At 30.5% G+C, this 16326-nt stretch overlaps 1 protein-coding gene across 7 annotated transcripts in view; it reads right to left on the reverse strand.

Moving 5' to 3' along the window:
- Positions 1-4129: 4129 nt before the first annotated feature.
- stck (LIM zinc finger domain containing stck) overlaps positions 4130-16326 on the reverse strand; it is a 79985-nt gene continuing 67788 nt past the window's right edge. For all 7 annotated transcript variants that reach the window (XM_075357783.1, XM_075357768.1, XM_075357762.1 and 4 more), the window contains 2 exons: positions 14333-14474; positions 4130-7088 (listed from right to left, as the gene is read on the reverse strand). In XM_075357783.1, the coding sequence (XP_075213898.1) occupies positions 6889-7088; positions 14333-14474 (342 nt within the window). In that variant the 3' untranslated portion in view covers positions 4130-6888. The remainder of the gene's footprint in view (positions 7089-14332; positions 14475-16326) is intronic.

Raw genomic sequence — 16326 nt, forward strand, 5'->3', positions numbered from 1 at the left:
AAAGATCAAGATTAATAAACAAATGTGCAAGCAAATTTAAAAATAAATACAGCTCAACAAATTCAACCAAATTTTGATGATTTGGTTAATGAAAAACGTTGTCAAGTTTCTGGAAAAAAAATTTATTTAAATAATATTAAATTGAAAAAAGAAACTTTCCTACATACATGTATTTTTAATATGTTTATATTCTGTGTATTTTATTTTGCATGTATTGATTTGTTTACAATAAAAGCTATGCTGCATCTTTATTTCAATTTGTTTTTTTATTGTTTTGCAGCTCGTAATTTAAATCTGTATAATTAAAATCCATCCAGTAGTTTTTACATGAAGCACACACAGGGATGACTAGTTATTTTATTATATGTATGAATAGATAATGTTTTAATCTCAACATAGGTGAGTTACTGTATATTTACAATGGTCTATTTATTTAATGTAATAAATCACTTCAAATAAAATAAAAATACTCACAAAAGAGAATTAACCATCAAACTGAAATAAAAATAATTATATTCATGTAGCTATACGTTGCAGAATTTAATTATGTCTTTGAAGTTGAGCAATTGTAAATATAAGAATGAGCTTTTCAGTAAAGCTGTAACCATAAATACATTGGTTTAGAATGAATACTTTGAAAGAACTAATTATTTTAACCTGCCTTAATTAGTGTATATTTAAATGAAAACATTCTATTAGATAAATTGTCTACTTAACAAAAATATAAAATACTAAAAAACAATAGTATTTTTAATGGATGTCTTATGTAGGTATAATAATGCCATCTAGAATATCACTTTAAATGAAACAATTATCATATGATTTATTAACGATCGAGAGAATACAAAAATAACTTTTTTGTAAAGAATAGGTCGGTTTTACAGTTTTCTTTTGTTACACTACCCGTTAACAAACAATGAACACCTATTGTACAGTGAGAAGAGACCAGGCTTGGAATTCATGGGAACAAAGTCTCGGTCGACTCATCTCATGCTTCGACTTGGATCCGATCCTAAAGGTAAAGAGGCTAACAGTATAAATAGCCCAGTAAGACCAGCTAAAAATCAGTTTGGTGGAGTTCCAAAAACCAGTCTGCAAGGTGTTACGTCGTTGGTCCTGCAAGGGCAGTTCAGCGAGGAGAGGCTGCAAGTTGTATGTGTTTGGCGAGGCGTTATGTCGGTCCCACAAGGACAGATCTGCAAGGAGAGGCTGCGAGTTGTGAGTTCAGCAGAAATCCGTGAACCAGTCTGCGAGGTGTTATGAGACAATGATCCAGCATGAACAGTCACAGGTGTGAGTCTGCGAGACGTCAGTCTAGCGAGGAGAGTATCCAGTTTGATACGATTAAGGTGACGCCACGAGTAATTCAGTAACCAAGAAAGTATTATCTGTGATTTACAGTAAAACTCTAAGTGTATATCTGAAAGAAATAATGCAATAGACTTCATTCATAGACTGTTAAGATAGACAACAAAAGGGATTTGCAAGCAAATTTTATAAGTTTGTTTGTTAAGACTAGTAGTTAAAAAGAATAAAACTAGCAGTTTAGTTTTCTGTTTACATACCTGGAATAAATTCCAAATGATTATTTATTTTGAACTCTGTCTTATGTGTAATCTGTATTTATTACTTAGTTATGACTATTTATGACATTACTATCACTATTTGATGTGCATTATTGTGGTTGTAATTAATGTAATAATATTTGTGTTCATTAACTATTTTATTATTGTCACTTATTATCATTATTGTATTTATCACCATTGTTATTATTAATTTGCTTGGTTGTAATTTGAACATTTTTTAATCAATAAACTATAATTATATAAACATTATAAATTGTCAACAACCTCCTGATCGAACTGCACGGAACCACAACAATGCGACAATATAAAATACATAATGGTGGTAAATTTGACAATAATACACTACATAATAGTGGTATAACATTTTTTCTATGTTCTCATGTGAAAAAATCTTTGCTAAGCAAAATACTTTTTTCTCTAGAAAAACACAAGTTGAATCTGTGTGTGCACTTTTCTTTACATTCCATATGTAAAAAAGGTTTTTATTATGGGAATTCATATCAGCTGCGTAGAAGGATAATCAAATTATTTTAAATCAATAATAATTTTAAAAATCACAGGAACTGACCAACGAGCATGGGTATCACTTGCTGAAGGTTTCTAAAAGGTTTTTATCATCATTTGATGAATTAAAAAGCTCTTGATTGAAAACACTTTCTTCAACAGCTGGGACACATGTTTTGCAATATCAGACATATTCTACTTCTCAAAGAATACAATTCACAGTCAATTAACAATTTTTCCACAGTTAATGAAATCATAAAGTTATTGGTGACACTAGCTAGCTAGCTAGAATAGCAATATTAAAGGGGAAAATATGGTGAAAATATAAAAAAATGGGGTATTGGGAATATTTACTATCTGAACTAGATCAAAAAAACATTTGTATGTATGAATGTATATATGGGCAAAAACATGTGTGTAGCACAACTTTTAGTCTTATACCTCAGGATTGACCAGAGACTTTCTTCAAATTTGGCTCAAAAATATTTCTATGCATACGCGTTGATCATCTTAATTTTCTCAAAATTCATTAAAGGAGTAGGGGAGATCACAAAAAACCAACTTTGATTTTCTTCTGAGACATTTTAGAAAAGACTTTAAAGCAAATTTTTTGTTAAATTTTTTTTTTTTTTTTTACATTCCGACATCAGTTTAATTTGGGCATATGCGATTTTCACCAGATCTTGACATTTTGACACTTAAGAACCCTACTGAACCAATTTTGACCAAACTTGGCCAGATTACTCCTATATATGGGGCATTGATGCCATTAAATTTTCAAGTTAAAAAGGTCAGATGGTCTCCGTGGCATGAGTGGCAGCATCTCAGCCTTTCATCTGGAAGTCCCAGATTCGAAAACTGGTCAGATATAGCATTTTCTTATGCTACATTGTCTTCCATCTCATCCTCTGAAGCAATACCTAATGGTGGTCCCAGAGGTTAAAAAAAAATGTTAAAAAGTCAAGGGATGAAACTGTAGAGCAAGGTCATCCTCAGTGTCTCGAGATTTTGCCTAATTAAGGTCATATTCTTCTTACATAATTGTTAACAATTAAAACATAATATTTGCAAAAAAAAGTTTTTGCAACCCACCCCAAAAAATGCTCTAAACTAATGCTATGTTGTGACATCACAGATGAGCGGTAGAATTCATTTATTTAATTCAATAAATGAACAATATTTAAAGTGTAAAAAAGGAACTTTATCTGGCTGGGTCTCAAACTCAATCACCCAGTTGACTCGGTGCCTGGCGTGTTAAGCGTTGTGCCTGCACCAGTCTGCAAACTGTACAAGAACGATTTGTTCTATGTACATTGTGAAATTACATTACATTTGACCGTTGCCATTAGTACCACCACACCTGCAGTTAGTATACACGCGCGCTTTAGTTATAATCATTGAATGATATCATGTGGCTAAAGCCACATTCCCGGAATGCAACTTTAGCCACATGACAGGAAACTCCAACTGTGTTGACAGTCAGTTTTTCTTTTTTAATGAAATCCAAATTTTCTCAAAGTTTTCAAACCCTATTTTGCATTTTGGGGCTTTCCTCTTCAATACACTCTTAATTTTCTTGAACCTTATGGACTCCATAAGCTTCAAGAAAGCAGAGTCTGCTTTATGTTTTGGGCCATTACTCTTTAATAAAATCTTAACTTTCTAAGATTTTAGACCCTCCTTTGTGTTTTAGGTTTTTCTTGTTCAACATATTGTTCAACATGTGTATCTTGATTTCTCAAAGTTTCTGAATCTTATTCTGATTTTTCTTTATATGTTTAATAAAAAAATGTCATTTTATAAATATGATTATTATATTTTGGTATACATTTAATCTTTATAAATTTGGTGACAAATTTATATTTGTCATAAAGTTTAGGCTTCATGATACGTGTTAAAATATTAAAAAATGTTTTCTAATCGTTTTAGTATATTTTTGTTGTTTTTTAAAAACCTCATTAAAAACGTAAGTAATTGTGGCAATAGAATTAATTGGCAAGGCATATTTTTAAGTTTTTGGTAAAAAAAAAAGAAAAAAGTTATTAGTTTATACACCTGTATTTTTTTTTTTTTTTTTTGTAAATTAGTAAAATTATAATATTGATAAAATTTAATAAAATAAATCTAAATAAAATAATAATATAAATATAGCAGATTCAATTGCAGCCATTCTTTTACCTAACAGAATGACTGTTTTAAACAATCCATATTCAATTAAAATAAAAAATAAATAAATAAAACAGATGGTGACAACCAAATTTTGAGAAATTTTGTTAATGTTTATATATCCTTATTGACCAAATATTACTTTCCCAGTTCTTTTCTCACCTTCATTGTTGTTCTAAATGAATAACAGGACATTTAAATCCCATAAATCCCTGATACATAGTTTTTGATGACTTATTAAATTCAAAATTATACATTCAATTCTATTAGCAAACTTTCATAATCACTAAATAAAACTTTTAATATAAATAAAGGTATAAAAGAAAATACATTGAAAATCACTCAAAATCAAAAAAAAAAATACCAAAATAATCAAAAACCGTTGAAAAATTAACTCTAAAATTCATTAGTAAAAGGTGAGATTCAATTATTGCGTACCACAGATCACATTTAAAACTTCAAAGAACAACTATTATTTCTTAATTAATCAACTAAGCTGATATTTATAAAATATCCTTTACAGCTAAATCTTACAATCCAATCAGCAAAAACTAAATTATATAAGCTAGAATTTATAAAATTAGAATTATATAAGCCAAGAATAATACCTATAAAATAATAATATCTTATTGTTATTATACATAAATAAAACTTCTACATTCATTTTCAAACATATCTATTATGAAATATCAGTAAGAAATTCATACCAAAATTATCAAATGTTTTGAAAAAACATACTACCGGTATTCTAGTTAACTAATTTTAGCTCAGTAATACTACACTAACTTGTTATAATTTGTGCATTATATAATTACACGAAACATTTAGTCTAATAATACAAAATGCCATATTAATTGACTTTTTTTATATTCTGCTATTCATTTTCTTGTTGTAATTTTATTTTAATAATCATTTAACTAATTCTATTTTTAGTCCAGTCATAAAACATGAATTACATTATGAACATAACTTCTTGCTTTTTGGACAGCGAAAGAATGCTCTCTGACATGACAAACATTTTAATATTATTTTATTAACAATTATTGACATTATAAGCAATTATTTTTCACTTAAAAGCTATAAATTTACTGAAAGACATTCTTTTGACTAAAATGTTTGCTGGAAAATACATTTTTCATCTTTCATATTCAATTTTGTTGTTTTGAGATAAATCATAATTAATCATTAAAAAGAGGATTGAAGGTTTCACCAAATACATATATTTGCATTACTATTATCACAAAGCAATATGTAACGTGTGAATTTTGCAAGTCAAAATAAAACTGCAGTAGTTTTTTAACACATTATTGGTATGTATACTGTCCTAAAATTAAGACATTGAGATTTAACTACATATTATACCCAAAAGCCAGAGGGTGCCTCTCTCTAGATCTGTCACGTGCAAAGGATTAATAACACTTCACATACATTACAATAAAGAACATATTTCTGTTTGCAATAGACGGAGAAAAAATACAATGTACAGCTGTTTTTCCTATTGACCTATATGTATTGCCTTGTACCAATGTACCAGTAGACACCTGGCAAATACAAAGATGGAAAAAACAATACAGTTACAACTGCTTAATACTGCAGATGTGATGATCTGATTTCACGATCATTTTTTTCCATAATGACCTGATAAATTTTTGAACCAAAATTGATGATTTTTATTAGAACATACATGCATAATACTATATTGTTAGCACCACGTTAATCATTTTTTACACAAACTAGAGCAGATACCATTAAATCATAAAATACAAAATAATAGATAAAATTAATCTTGTACAAATTCATCTTTACAAAAGTTTTGTAGCCCATTTTTTTTTATAACAGATAAAATTTTTCTTTTAATAGAAGAGATAAAAATAAGTCATGATTAAAATCAGTTCAGTAGTTCTAGCCATCAACTCTGAAAATCAAAAAAATAGATCAACAATTATAAAATATTTCAAAACTTTCTCAGCTTTATCTGCATTCTTAGGAACACAATCTCTAGATATAAGCTATAAAAAATAATTTAAATCAATATATAATATATAATCAAAACCTACAATAAATTTATAAAAATGCTAATAATTTAATTCCAAAAAGCATATAAGTAACAACAATAAACAATATAAAATAAAGGCACACGTCAGGAAATAACATTCCAATAGTTTCCCCTGAACCACTCTTGAACATTCTGATTAACAAGTAATTTTCAAAGGCAATATTTTAATATATAATAATATTTTAAGCAATAATTTCCTTTAAATATGTATATGAAATTTTTAAATACATATTAATCTCAAAATTCTAAGAAAAACTTCTCTTTTACTTATAAATACATTATTGTTAAACAATTATAACATTGTAGTTTTACCTTTATAATAAATTACATTTTTTAATTTTTTCTATTAAATAAAAGTTATACCTTTTTAATAAATTCTGGAAAATTATTCTGAAATCAATATTAATAAAAGATGTTAAAAAGAAAAATTATACGTACATTAAAATTATCATCTAAATATATTTCTATAAACAACTACCATACTCAGATAAACATTGTATAGAACACAATAACAATAAAAAATTATTTTCCTATTTAAAGGCAGTATATCATGTTAAGATTCAGGAAATGTTGAATTTAAGCCGGCATTTTCTTCGGAGTGGCTTCATGAGCTTTACGCAGACGACGCCGAAATTCAGCAGGAAACTTGTCATAACACTTCTTACAAACAGGTTTCAAATCGAGCTCATAAAATTTGGTCTTTTGAGTCATCTTTTGGTCACAAATAGAGCAAGCAAAATGATGATAGCACCATGCTTTGTTCAAAGCTGTAAAAACTACAAAACAGACAGAAAAAATATAAATGTTAAATGTAACAACTTCTGTACATACTAAAAGTAGACTGCTTATTTCAATCAAAAATAATAAAACTATGAAGAATTACACAATTACAACTGTTACAATAATTATTGCTTAATAAAATGTTAAAATAACTAGTACAATGAAAACTTTAAGTGTATTAATTATTCATTGTACAAATTTACAAATAGATAGTGTTATTTTTAACTATAACTGTACTACATAATATATCTTCAGCTTTTTAAAAATACATTACCAAAAAGACAGTTGGATGTTCAGATTCAATAAACACAGTGAAGCATTCTGGCACAATTAGAAACCTACAATGACGAACAAATTAATCCGAACACAGTATTTTTAACAGAAAATTTTATTTTTAAAAGAAAAAATGTTTAATAGTCAAACTTACTCAAATTTAATAGTTATGTGTCCTTTGTTTTTGATCTCACTAAACCTCTTTGACATTGATTCCAACTAAGGCAGAACAATGATTTTTGTATTCTTCATCTCGAAATCAAACCTGTATCACTTAACTAGTAAGGTCAGTTTTTGTGCTACAATTCATTATCTGAAGTCTTCTTTTTAGTACGGCCCATAAATTTTCAGTGGGATTCAGGTCGGGGGAGCTCCCTCGCCACAAGAGCGCTCAAATTTTTTGGTTTCTGAAAAACTCTGTTTTCTTTGACGTGTGACATGGTGCAAGGTCCTGTTGGAAAATGAGTACTGGGTTCTTATCCATTAGTAGGACTATTTTTCTTTGGCATACATTAATGTATTAATCTGATTTCATCATCCCATCCACAGGCATAAGTGCTCCTGGCCCTTCATGTGTAAAACATCCCCAAAACATCTTTTTGGCTGGGGGTTTGGGAGCTTGTTGAAGGTGTTGTTCAGCTTCACAAGTTATTTATTTACATCTATGATATATATTAGTAGTACAGCTAATATTAATATATGCATTAATTTAATAGTACGGTATTGTTCACTTGCACGTTCATAACTACACATGTTCATCTCATCTCATTATTAAAAAACATAACAATGTAAAAATATAATTAAATATGTAAAAAGCTAAACAAGAAACATTAAACAATCATTTGAACAAGTGAATCAGTGTGTTTTAATTAACGTAAAATTATTAAATTGGATTACAGTATTTAGAATAGTGGGCATGACTGCAGAAACTATTCAACTCACATTTGTGAACATTTTTTGGACCACCTTCGCAGAGTTGAAGATTTATTTCCTATAGTGCAAATTTAAATATGTATTCTTCAGATTACAATTAACACTTAATCTTACAGAGACAGACTATTATTAAATCTGCCGAAACACAAATTAATACATTCATTGATAATTTTGATGTTACAATGGATGTTACTTACGTCCTTCAAATCAAATTGAGAATCTTCTCGAGTTACAGAATAAATATAAAATTATACGATCTCACCTTAAAACGAATTTGATGATGATCTTTCATCACACTGATAAAAACATAATCACAATATTTGATAAATAATAATACTCAAGGTACAGTAATTCAAGAAGCCAATGTAAACAATAATTAACCAACTACAATTGCAGCCAATTAACATACCAATAGTTAAAGGCACGTAATAGACTGGCAGAATTATTATAGTATTTTCATTTATCTGGTTCACAGCAGAAATGACTTGACTAATCTACAAAAATTGCATTACCAACATTCTTCTTTGAAGGATGATGCATTGGCAGTTCAGAATTTTCCGATTACAAATGAATATTATCATAGCACTAAAGATATTAAAAAAGCGATTCAACAATAAGTATATAATCGCTTTTCATAATGCCGAATGAATTTTAAAATTAAATTCTTTAAAGAAGGAATCTTTGGACATGTACAGATTTATTTTTTAAGTCTCTTCTTATGTAAATATTTAAGTATTGCAGATTCCTGTTAACATATATGAATTCATTATAATTCAATTCCTAATTACAAAATTAGATTACAACACTTCTAAAAAATAGAAAGAGAAACTATTAACTCAACAGTTTCCCACTTTTCAAGATTCTCATTTCTCGATTCAAGGCATCAAATTCTTGAAAATACCAATCCAAGTACATCAATTCGACAAGATAATATAACAAACATTGTCGCTAAAGGACAACATTATAACAATAGAACCAAATCCATTTCTAAAGGATTCACCTTCAAATATTAAAAAGAATATAAGGGAAATACTCTTAAATGTTATTCAAGATTTAATGTTATAAGAAATGTCTATTTTGTAATTATAATCATTTGTATGATTGTAAGGATTTTTTTAAATTTATCCAATGATGATAGAGGAGATTTTTTGAGACAAAACCATTGTTGTAGTAAAGGACATTCAGTCACTGAATGTCTTTCTTCTATTATATGTAAACTCCATTCCCAGAAACATAACACTTGTTCATATGGATGAATTTACTGAATCTAAATTTAATGACAATAAGTCTGATAATAATAACCATTCTTCATTTAAATTGCAATTAGACAAAAACATAATTTTGTCTATGGCAATATGTAATGCCAACAATGTTCATGGTGATGTTTGAACACGTCAGTTCTTGTTAGATTCAGAAAGTAAGTGAATTTCTGTACATATAAAATGTGCCCAAAGGTTAGGGCTTCTGTTTGTAAAAACTAATCTTCCCATTACAGGAATAAATAATTCACTTTCTCAATCTCAATAAAGTGTTGCAATTACATTGCACTCTTAATATATGGATTTTTCATTCAAGGTGCAATGTGCTGCTCTGTCAAACATAACCAATCGTCTTCTTCCATATACCTTTGACATTTCACATCTTAGTCTACCTAATAATTTATTTTTGGCAGATCCTAATTTTAATGTAACGAGTGATGATGTGTTTGTTGGAGCTCAATTTTACCTTAGCCTCATTCTCCTTGGGAAATTTTTTCAAAATTCTAGATATCCTATTATACAAGAAACCAAGCTAGGATACATCCTTAGCAGTTGTCTTCCTATTATTGATAAAGACAATAATTCTATTATATCATTCTTTTTTCATAAAGATTTTACAAATCTTTCAAATATAATTGAAAATTTTTGTTCAATACTGAACAAAAATTCTACATGCGAAAAACATTTTCAATTTAATTTTTCACAAAATGAGCAAAGTAGATTTATATTTTCACTACCATGAAAATGGTTTCACTACCATGAAAATGGTTTCACATTTCACACCTCACGCATTGTTTTCTAATAGTCCCATCAGTACTTCCCTAGATCATAACTCATATTCCATCTCTTCAAGAGCATTATATAAGAACATTAGGAATTCTTTGGAATAACACCTCAGACACATTATTTACCAAATTACTCATTTCAATGATACTAACATCTGTACTAAAAGAAATATATTATCTGTAGTAGCTGGTATTTGATCCACTAGGACTTTAGTCCAACTATACTTTCTTTAAAAAGGTAAACTTTCTTATTTTAAACCTGTTACCTTTTCATGATTTCATTTACAGTATCTAACCCCACACTACACTCACTGGAAATCTATCCTTGAGTATTGGGAAAGAGCAACAATTTTTTACTGCTTTCGTGGGATTATATCCATTGTATTAACTATAAACGAATAACAAACATAACAGAAATTCACAAGGTCACCAAAAAATAACTGACAATAAATTATAAAAGCACAAAAACCACTAATTTTGTTTATATATTAACTACCCTCATAACCTGAAATACCAAATAGCAAGCAGTCTGCCAAAGAACAAACATTCCCTACAATAGAACAAAAATTCTCTTTGTTCAGATAATTTGTTCGCTACTGTAACTATTTAAAATTATTTATAATAGAAATACAGTATACCTCAAAGTGTTTCACACATGTTATATATTTGCTTTAATAACATAAAAAATTCTAAGATATACAAACAAGTCATGTTTTTACAATTAAGACAATTTTGCAACTTACACATCAACTCAAATCATGACTGATTAATAAAAAATAACACATGTTTTTCTCTTTTTTTGAATAAATAATGCACCTAAACTATTGAAAAATGAGATTATCAAATCCTGTTAACAAAATTTGTAGATCTGAGTAATTCTATTGAGATTTGGCAAGATCTTAGTTTAACATGCACCACTCTTCAACATGAATGGCTCTTGAAAATTTGGATCCTATATGTAGAACAGGTTTTTTCCAAACTACTAGAGGTGCATTTCTGTCTAACTGTGTGGTAAGCATTTTTGTGGACTGGTAAGCCTTTCTCCAATTATCGACACAACATCTTCTGTGATTCATAAAAACTAACAACTTCACCATCCAGTGTATAATTTGTTTGCTAAAACAAATGTACTTCATAAACATCTTAATAGTGTAGACCAAATGGGTGTTTGAACACAATGTATTCTTTGTACGATTGTACTGCCTCTCATCAGTATATTACTCCAGCTTCTCATATCCCACTAATACATTTTCACCTAGAATTCATATGATATTCCTGCGTAGACTTTCCTGTATTCTGTGCCAGACAAGTAAATCTAGATATTAATTTATACTAACAAATCTAAGCAAAATTTTCATGATGGTAAAATAAATGCCACAATATTCTTTTGTGCTGTGTATTATATTTATGGGTAAATCTTTTCCAAATTCATAGCTTTAACTCATCTTGAATAAATGCCACAATATTCTTTTGTGCTGTGTTTCATTAAGTGCACTTTAATTATTTGTAGATTATCATACAGGAAATAGGAACAAACAACTGATAAAGCCCAACTGGCCTTTACAAAGCAGATGAATCATTTTTTAAATATATGATAATTTTTTTCTCTATTTGTGCACTTATTTTGTTTTGTACTTAAAAATTTTATCTTGTTCTAAGCCTTTCACAAAATTTTCTAAATGTTTTCTTATAGTTTTTTTTATGATATAGTGATGTAAGCTTTTTTTTAACCAATTGCCTTTGATAAGATTTACTACGTGATAATGTTTACTAGAGAAAGTGGTCGTTAATCCATTCATGTGCATCACTAACTGGATGGACAAGGTGTACTAAACATAAATAAGATTCTAGAGCAAGAGGAGGAGAGCATCGCGATCAAAAGGGGGTCCCTCACAAAAGTAAGGAGGACAGTAAATATAACAAAAGATGATAAGCAAAGATTTAAATGTAGCAGAGATAAAGAAGAAAGACAAAAGACAAAGTAGGTTGACGCGTAAATCCTGAAGAGTAGAGATCAATTCTTATTTTCATTCTGCCATTTGTTCCACTGAGTCATTGTCTCCCAGAGGTGAAAATTTGTTGAAGAATCCTGGAGTACCCTAACGGTTACTCCAGAGAGAACTGCTTTTGTGTAATTATAGTTAATAGAAGGTCTGTGGGGGATGACAGGTTCTAACCCCCTCAGGTAATTGTTGCTGTGGTCATTATTACAGACACCACTCTGCACAAGGTCTTTATTGCTTTAATCAATGAAGCATTATTTGCACAGTATCTCCACTTATCCTGGTGGAATATGGGTACGGGCCGGCATGACATTTCGGGTAGCCCTCACCTGGATTTTCAAGGTCTAGGGGGAAGGACTGCGGTGCACTTCGCATTCCAAACTCTATCTGCCTGCATTCCGGAGAACTTGAAAACTTATAAAGAAAAGACAACTTTTCCTAAACTTCCAGCCGCCATCTAACGATCATTTTGGTTACCCTGATGGGCACTGCACGCAAGTGCCTGCAAAGTGACTGCAGCCAGTTCTGGATTCCCTTTTGCCCAATGGGAGCAGTCAACTGGCAGTAGGTATCACCACTGGCAAACAATGACAGGCCCGCGGGCCTCATACATGTACGCTCTGGATGCACCCCACCATCGGCTTAAAACCATCGGCCAATCAGCCAGGAGTATCAGGCAGTCTTTGCACGATGCAGGGGTGGCCTGAGGCCCCTTCCCGGCCTGTAGAACATAAGCAACAGTCACGGTGTCCTAAATGCAGCCCCTCTGCCACCGGATGACGCCAATTATGCTAGTGGATCCATCCTATGTCGAGACCGGGTTTCGGGCGATGCCATCTGGCAACCAATGTGCCAGATGGAGAGAGTAAATCTCTCCTGTCAACATTCTGGATCTTTTCCATTTATATCTGAGTGATTTGACATACTCTTTAAATCTACTTCAAACTTCTTTTCAACTTTCCCTTACGATACTTGTTTACTATCTGTCTCGTGGTCGTATTTAGAGAACCCTCATTGTTTCATACAGAATCAGATAAAGGAAGTAAAAGAACATCAAAAAAATCATCAATGACACGTAACGATGATATATAGTTGTTGTGGTATATGTATGTAAGTTTGATACTAAACTGTAAAATACTGTGCATGAAAGGCTACATTTATAGTTTTTCATAGTCTAGAAAGAGTTTGAAATTTATTAATAATTATGAAATATATTGTCTAGTACCTGATGCTATCCACCTAAAATTTTTCATATTTATCAATACATTATTTGCACAAAAATAACACATTTCAGTTGGTTTGGTGTAAGTTATATCCAAAATATTTGCAACTAAATTATAATACCATATCAACTGATATGATGTTAACTACATTCCTCCTGTTAATTACAAAACCACATTTCATATTTATAAATGTTTGCACAAATATTCATACACAACTTACACAAATAAAGTTTCACAACAAAATACATTTCCTTTCTCTGATACAACCATTACTTTTATATTATTAAGTATATGATATTAGTTACTAAGCAGCCATATTTTTTAACAGTTGTTCTCTCTTGTGAGAATTATTTATTTATATACAGCAACAACAGGCTACATACAGTTAGTGATGAATGATAAATTTTGTAGAATGTGGAAAATGCCATGCCTGACTGATTCAAACTCAGGACCTGCGGAGGCCCATACACACTACCACTCCAGTATGGATATCAGTATTTACACTATTTTTCTTTTCTGTCTCATCAATTTCCAAGGTTTTTTTTGTATCAAAAAGTTGCACATAATCTCTTTATGATTCTGGTGGTGTTACACCACCCAAACCTCTATTAACCCTAGATTTTCTCATAAAAAGACAAACTTAAAACACTTTAATCATGGTTTGCATATTATCAGTGGTTTAGTAATTTACACAATAGTCTGCTTTTCATGATTTACTTTCATTTTAAAATATTTTTATAAAATCTAAAAAGAATGAATCTTACCATCACCAGCTATGACTTGATTACAAACAAAGCAAAGATTTCCAAACAATTGATGATAATGCGTCTCACAATAAGCCAATCCCTTCTTTTCATAATGCCGATGCCCAAGGAAGGGTTTTTCACACTTGGCACAAACAAAGTGCTGAAAAAATATACATTCATATGAAAATAATAATTAATGGATTTATATATATATATATATATATAAATATGCATATATTGAATGCATAAATTGAATGCATGTATATGCATCTCAACATAGCGTACATTAAGTCCTAGGCAAAAAATCAAACAGGCTGATATTCCCAGGGACTCACAGTCCTTCTATATTTTAAGTCTATAATTAGCACATATAATGGAAATATCAACCATCAAAAACAGACAATACTGTGGAGATATAGGAAGTGGGGCAGATAAAACAAGTTTCAAAACTAGTAATTATGTGAAGTAAAGTTGTGTATTTTTTCTGACTGATCAATTAATTCTCCACAGAAGCTTACAAGGAAGCTTGTACATAGGAATATATATATGGAAATTTGTAGAGTATGAAAAATACCATGCGTGACCGGGATTTGAACCTGGAAACTCTGGATGAAAGGCCAAGGTACTAAACACACTGCCACAGAGATCAACAAACTAAGAAATCTTGCTGTGGTAGTATCTAACAATATTGCTGAAAATATGGAGGCTACTTAGAAAGTAAATTCTTATTTCTTATTAAAAATACACCAACTGTAAAAAATCAATTTATTATATACAACTTATAATTACATCTTTTACCTACTTTTTACAAAACTGCTGACCAAATTAAGATAGTTGTCATATCTGTAAAGAAGTTTTTTAAAGAAGATACTCGTCATAAAACTCTGCCATCTGTAAATTAAGTTAGGTAGTAACAATCTTTTTAACTCATTTTCAAAACACTGTGTCACTAACAGTTTCTTCATTTGGGAAAATATGATAAATTACTGGGAGCCAAATCAGTGCTGTGTGAAGGATGATTAAACAACTCCCATTTGAAACTGTTCATTTGGTGTTGAGTGTGTACTGCTGTATATGAACAAGCATTGTCATGAAGAAAACCTATGTCTAAACTTGATATGCTGCGTTGTTTGTTTTGTATGGCCCTCCTCAATTTCTTCAACGTCTCGCAGTAAGTTTCAGCATTAATTTTCATGCCTCTTTCCAGAAAATCAAACAAGATAACACCTTTACAGTCACAAAAAATCAATGCCATTAGTTTTTTTAAGAAATTGTTAGACGGGCCTTTAGAGGTTTTTGAGAACTGTGTGGCCCCACTGCATCGACTGAACTTTTGTTTCCATGTTAACAAATTTAACCCATGTCTCATCACAAGTTATGATGTGGTTGAGGAATTCATCCTTCTAGTTATAATGGTAAAGGAAGGTTAATGCTGAGCCCATCCTCTTTTTTGTGTTTGTTATAGCTTAGGCACCCAGCAAGCACAAAGTTCGCGATATGTGAGAAAAAAATTCAGATAATTTTGTTATTGTAAATCTGACAATTTTCTCGAATTTTCACACTGATACTTGCAACAAGTTCATCTGGGACAATTGAGGGTCAACCACTTCTTTCATTATCATGAATGTCTGTTCGACCTTTCCAAAACAAATCGCACCATTGTCTTATCACCCTGTCACTCTTGATATCCCTCTCCATATACTCCACCAAGTTCACAATGAGTTTCAGCAGTTGACAAGTTTTTGCTTGAAGGAAACAGATGACGGCAAGCACTTCAGTCACCAATACTTTCTACGACAGCAGCCATTTTGAAACTTGAATTTTGGGTCACTAGAATTTTCTATGGCAGCAGCAATTTCAAACAAGAGTTTTACAGGAATAAACATGTGAACAATATTTACAATAACACTATTAGAACCACACTGAACCGAACTGTTTAACTCTGCAAAGATATAATTGCCATTCCCACCCTTCGTGCAATTTCTGAATAGCCCTCGTAATTTGTATGACCT

This window comes from Lycorma delicatula, chromosome 1 (genome assembly GCF_047948215.1).
Source record: "Lycorma delicatula isolate Av1 chromosome 1, ASM4794821v1, whole genome shotgun sequence".
Taxonomy (NCBI): Eukaryota; Metazoa; Arthropoda; class Insecta; order Hemiptera; family Fulgoridae; genus Lycorma; species Lycorma delicatula.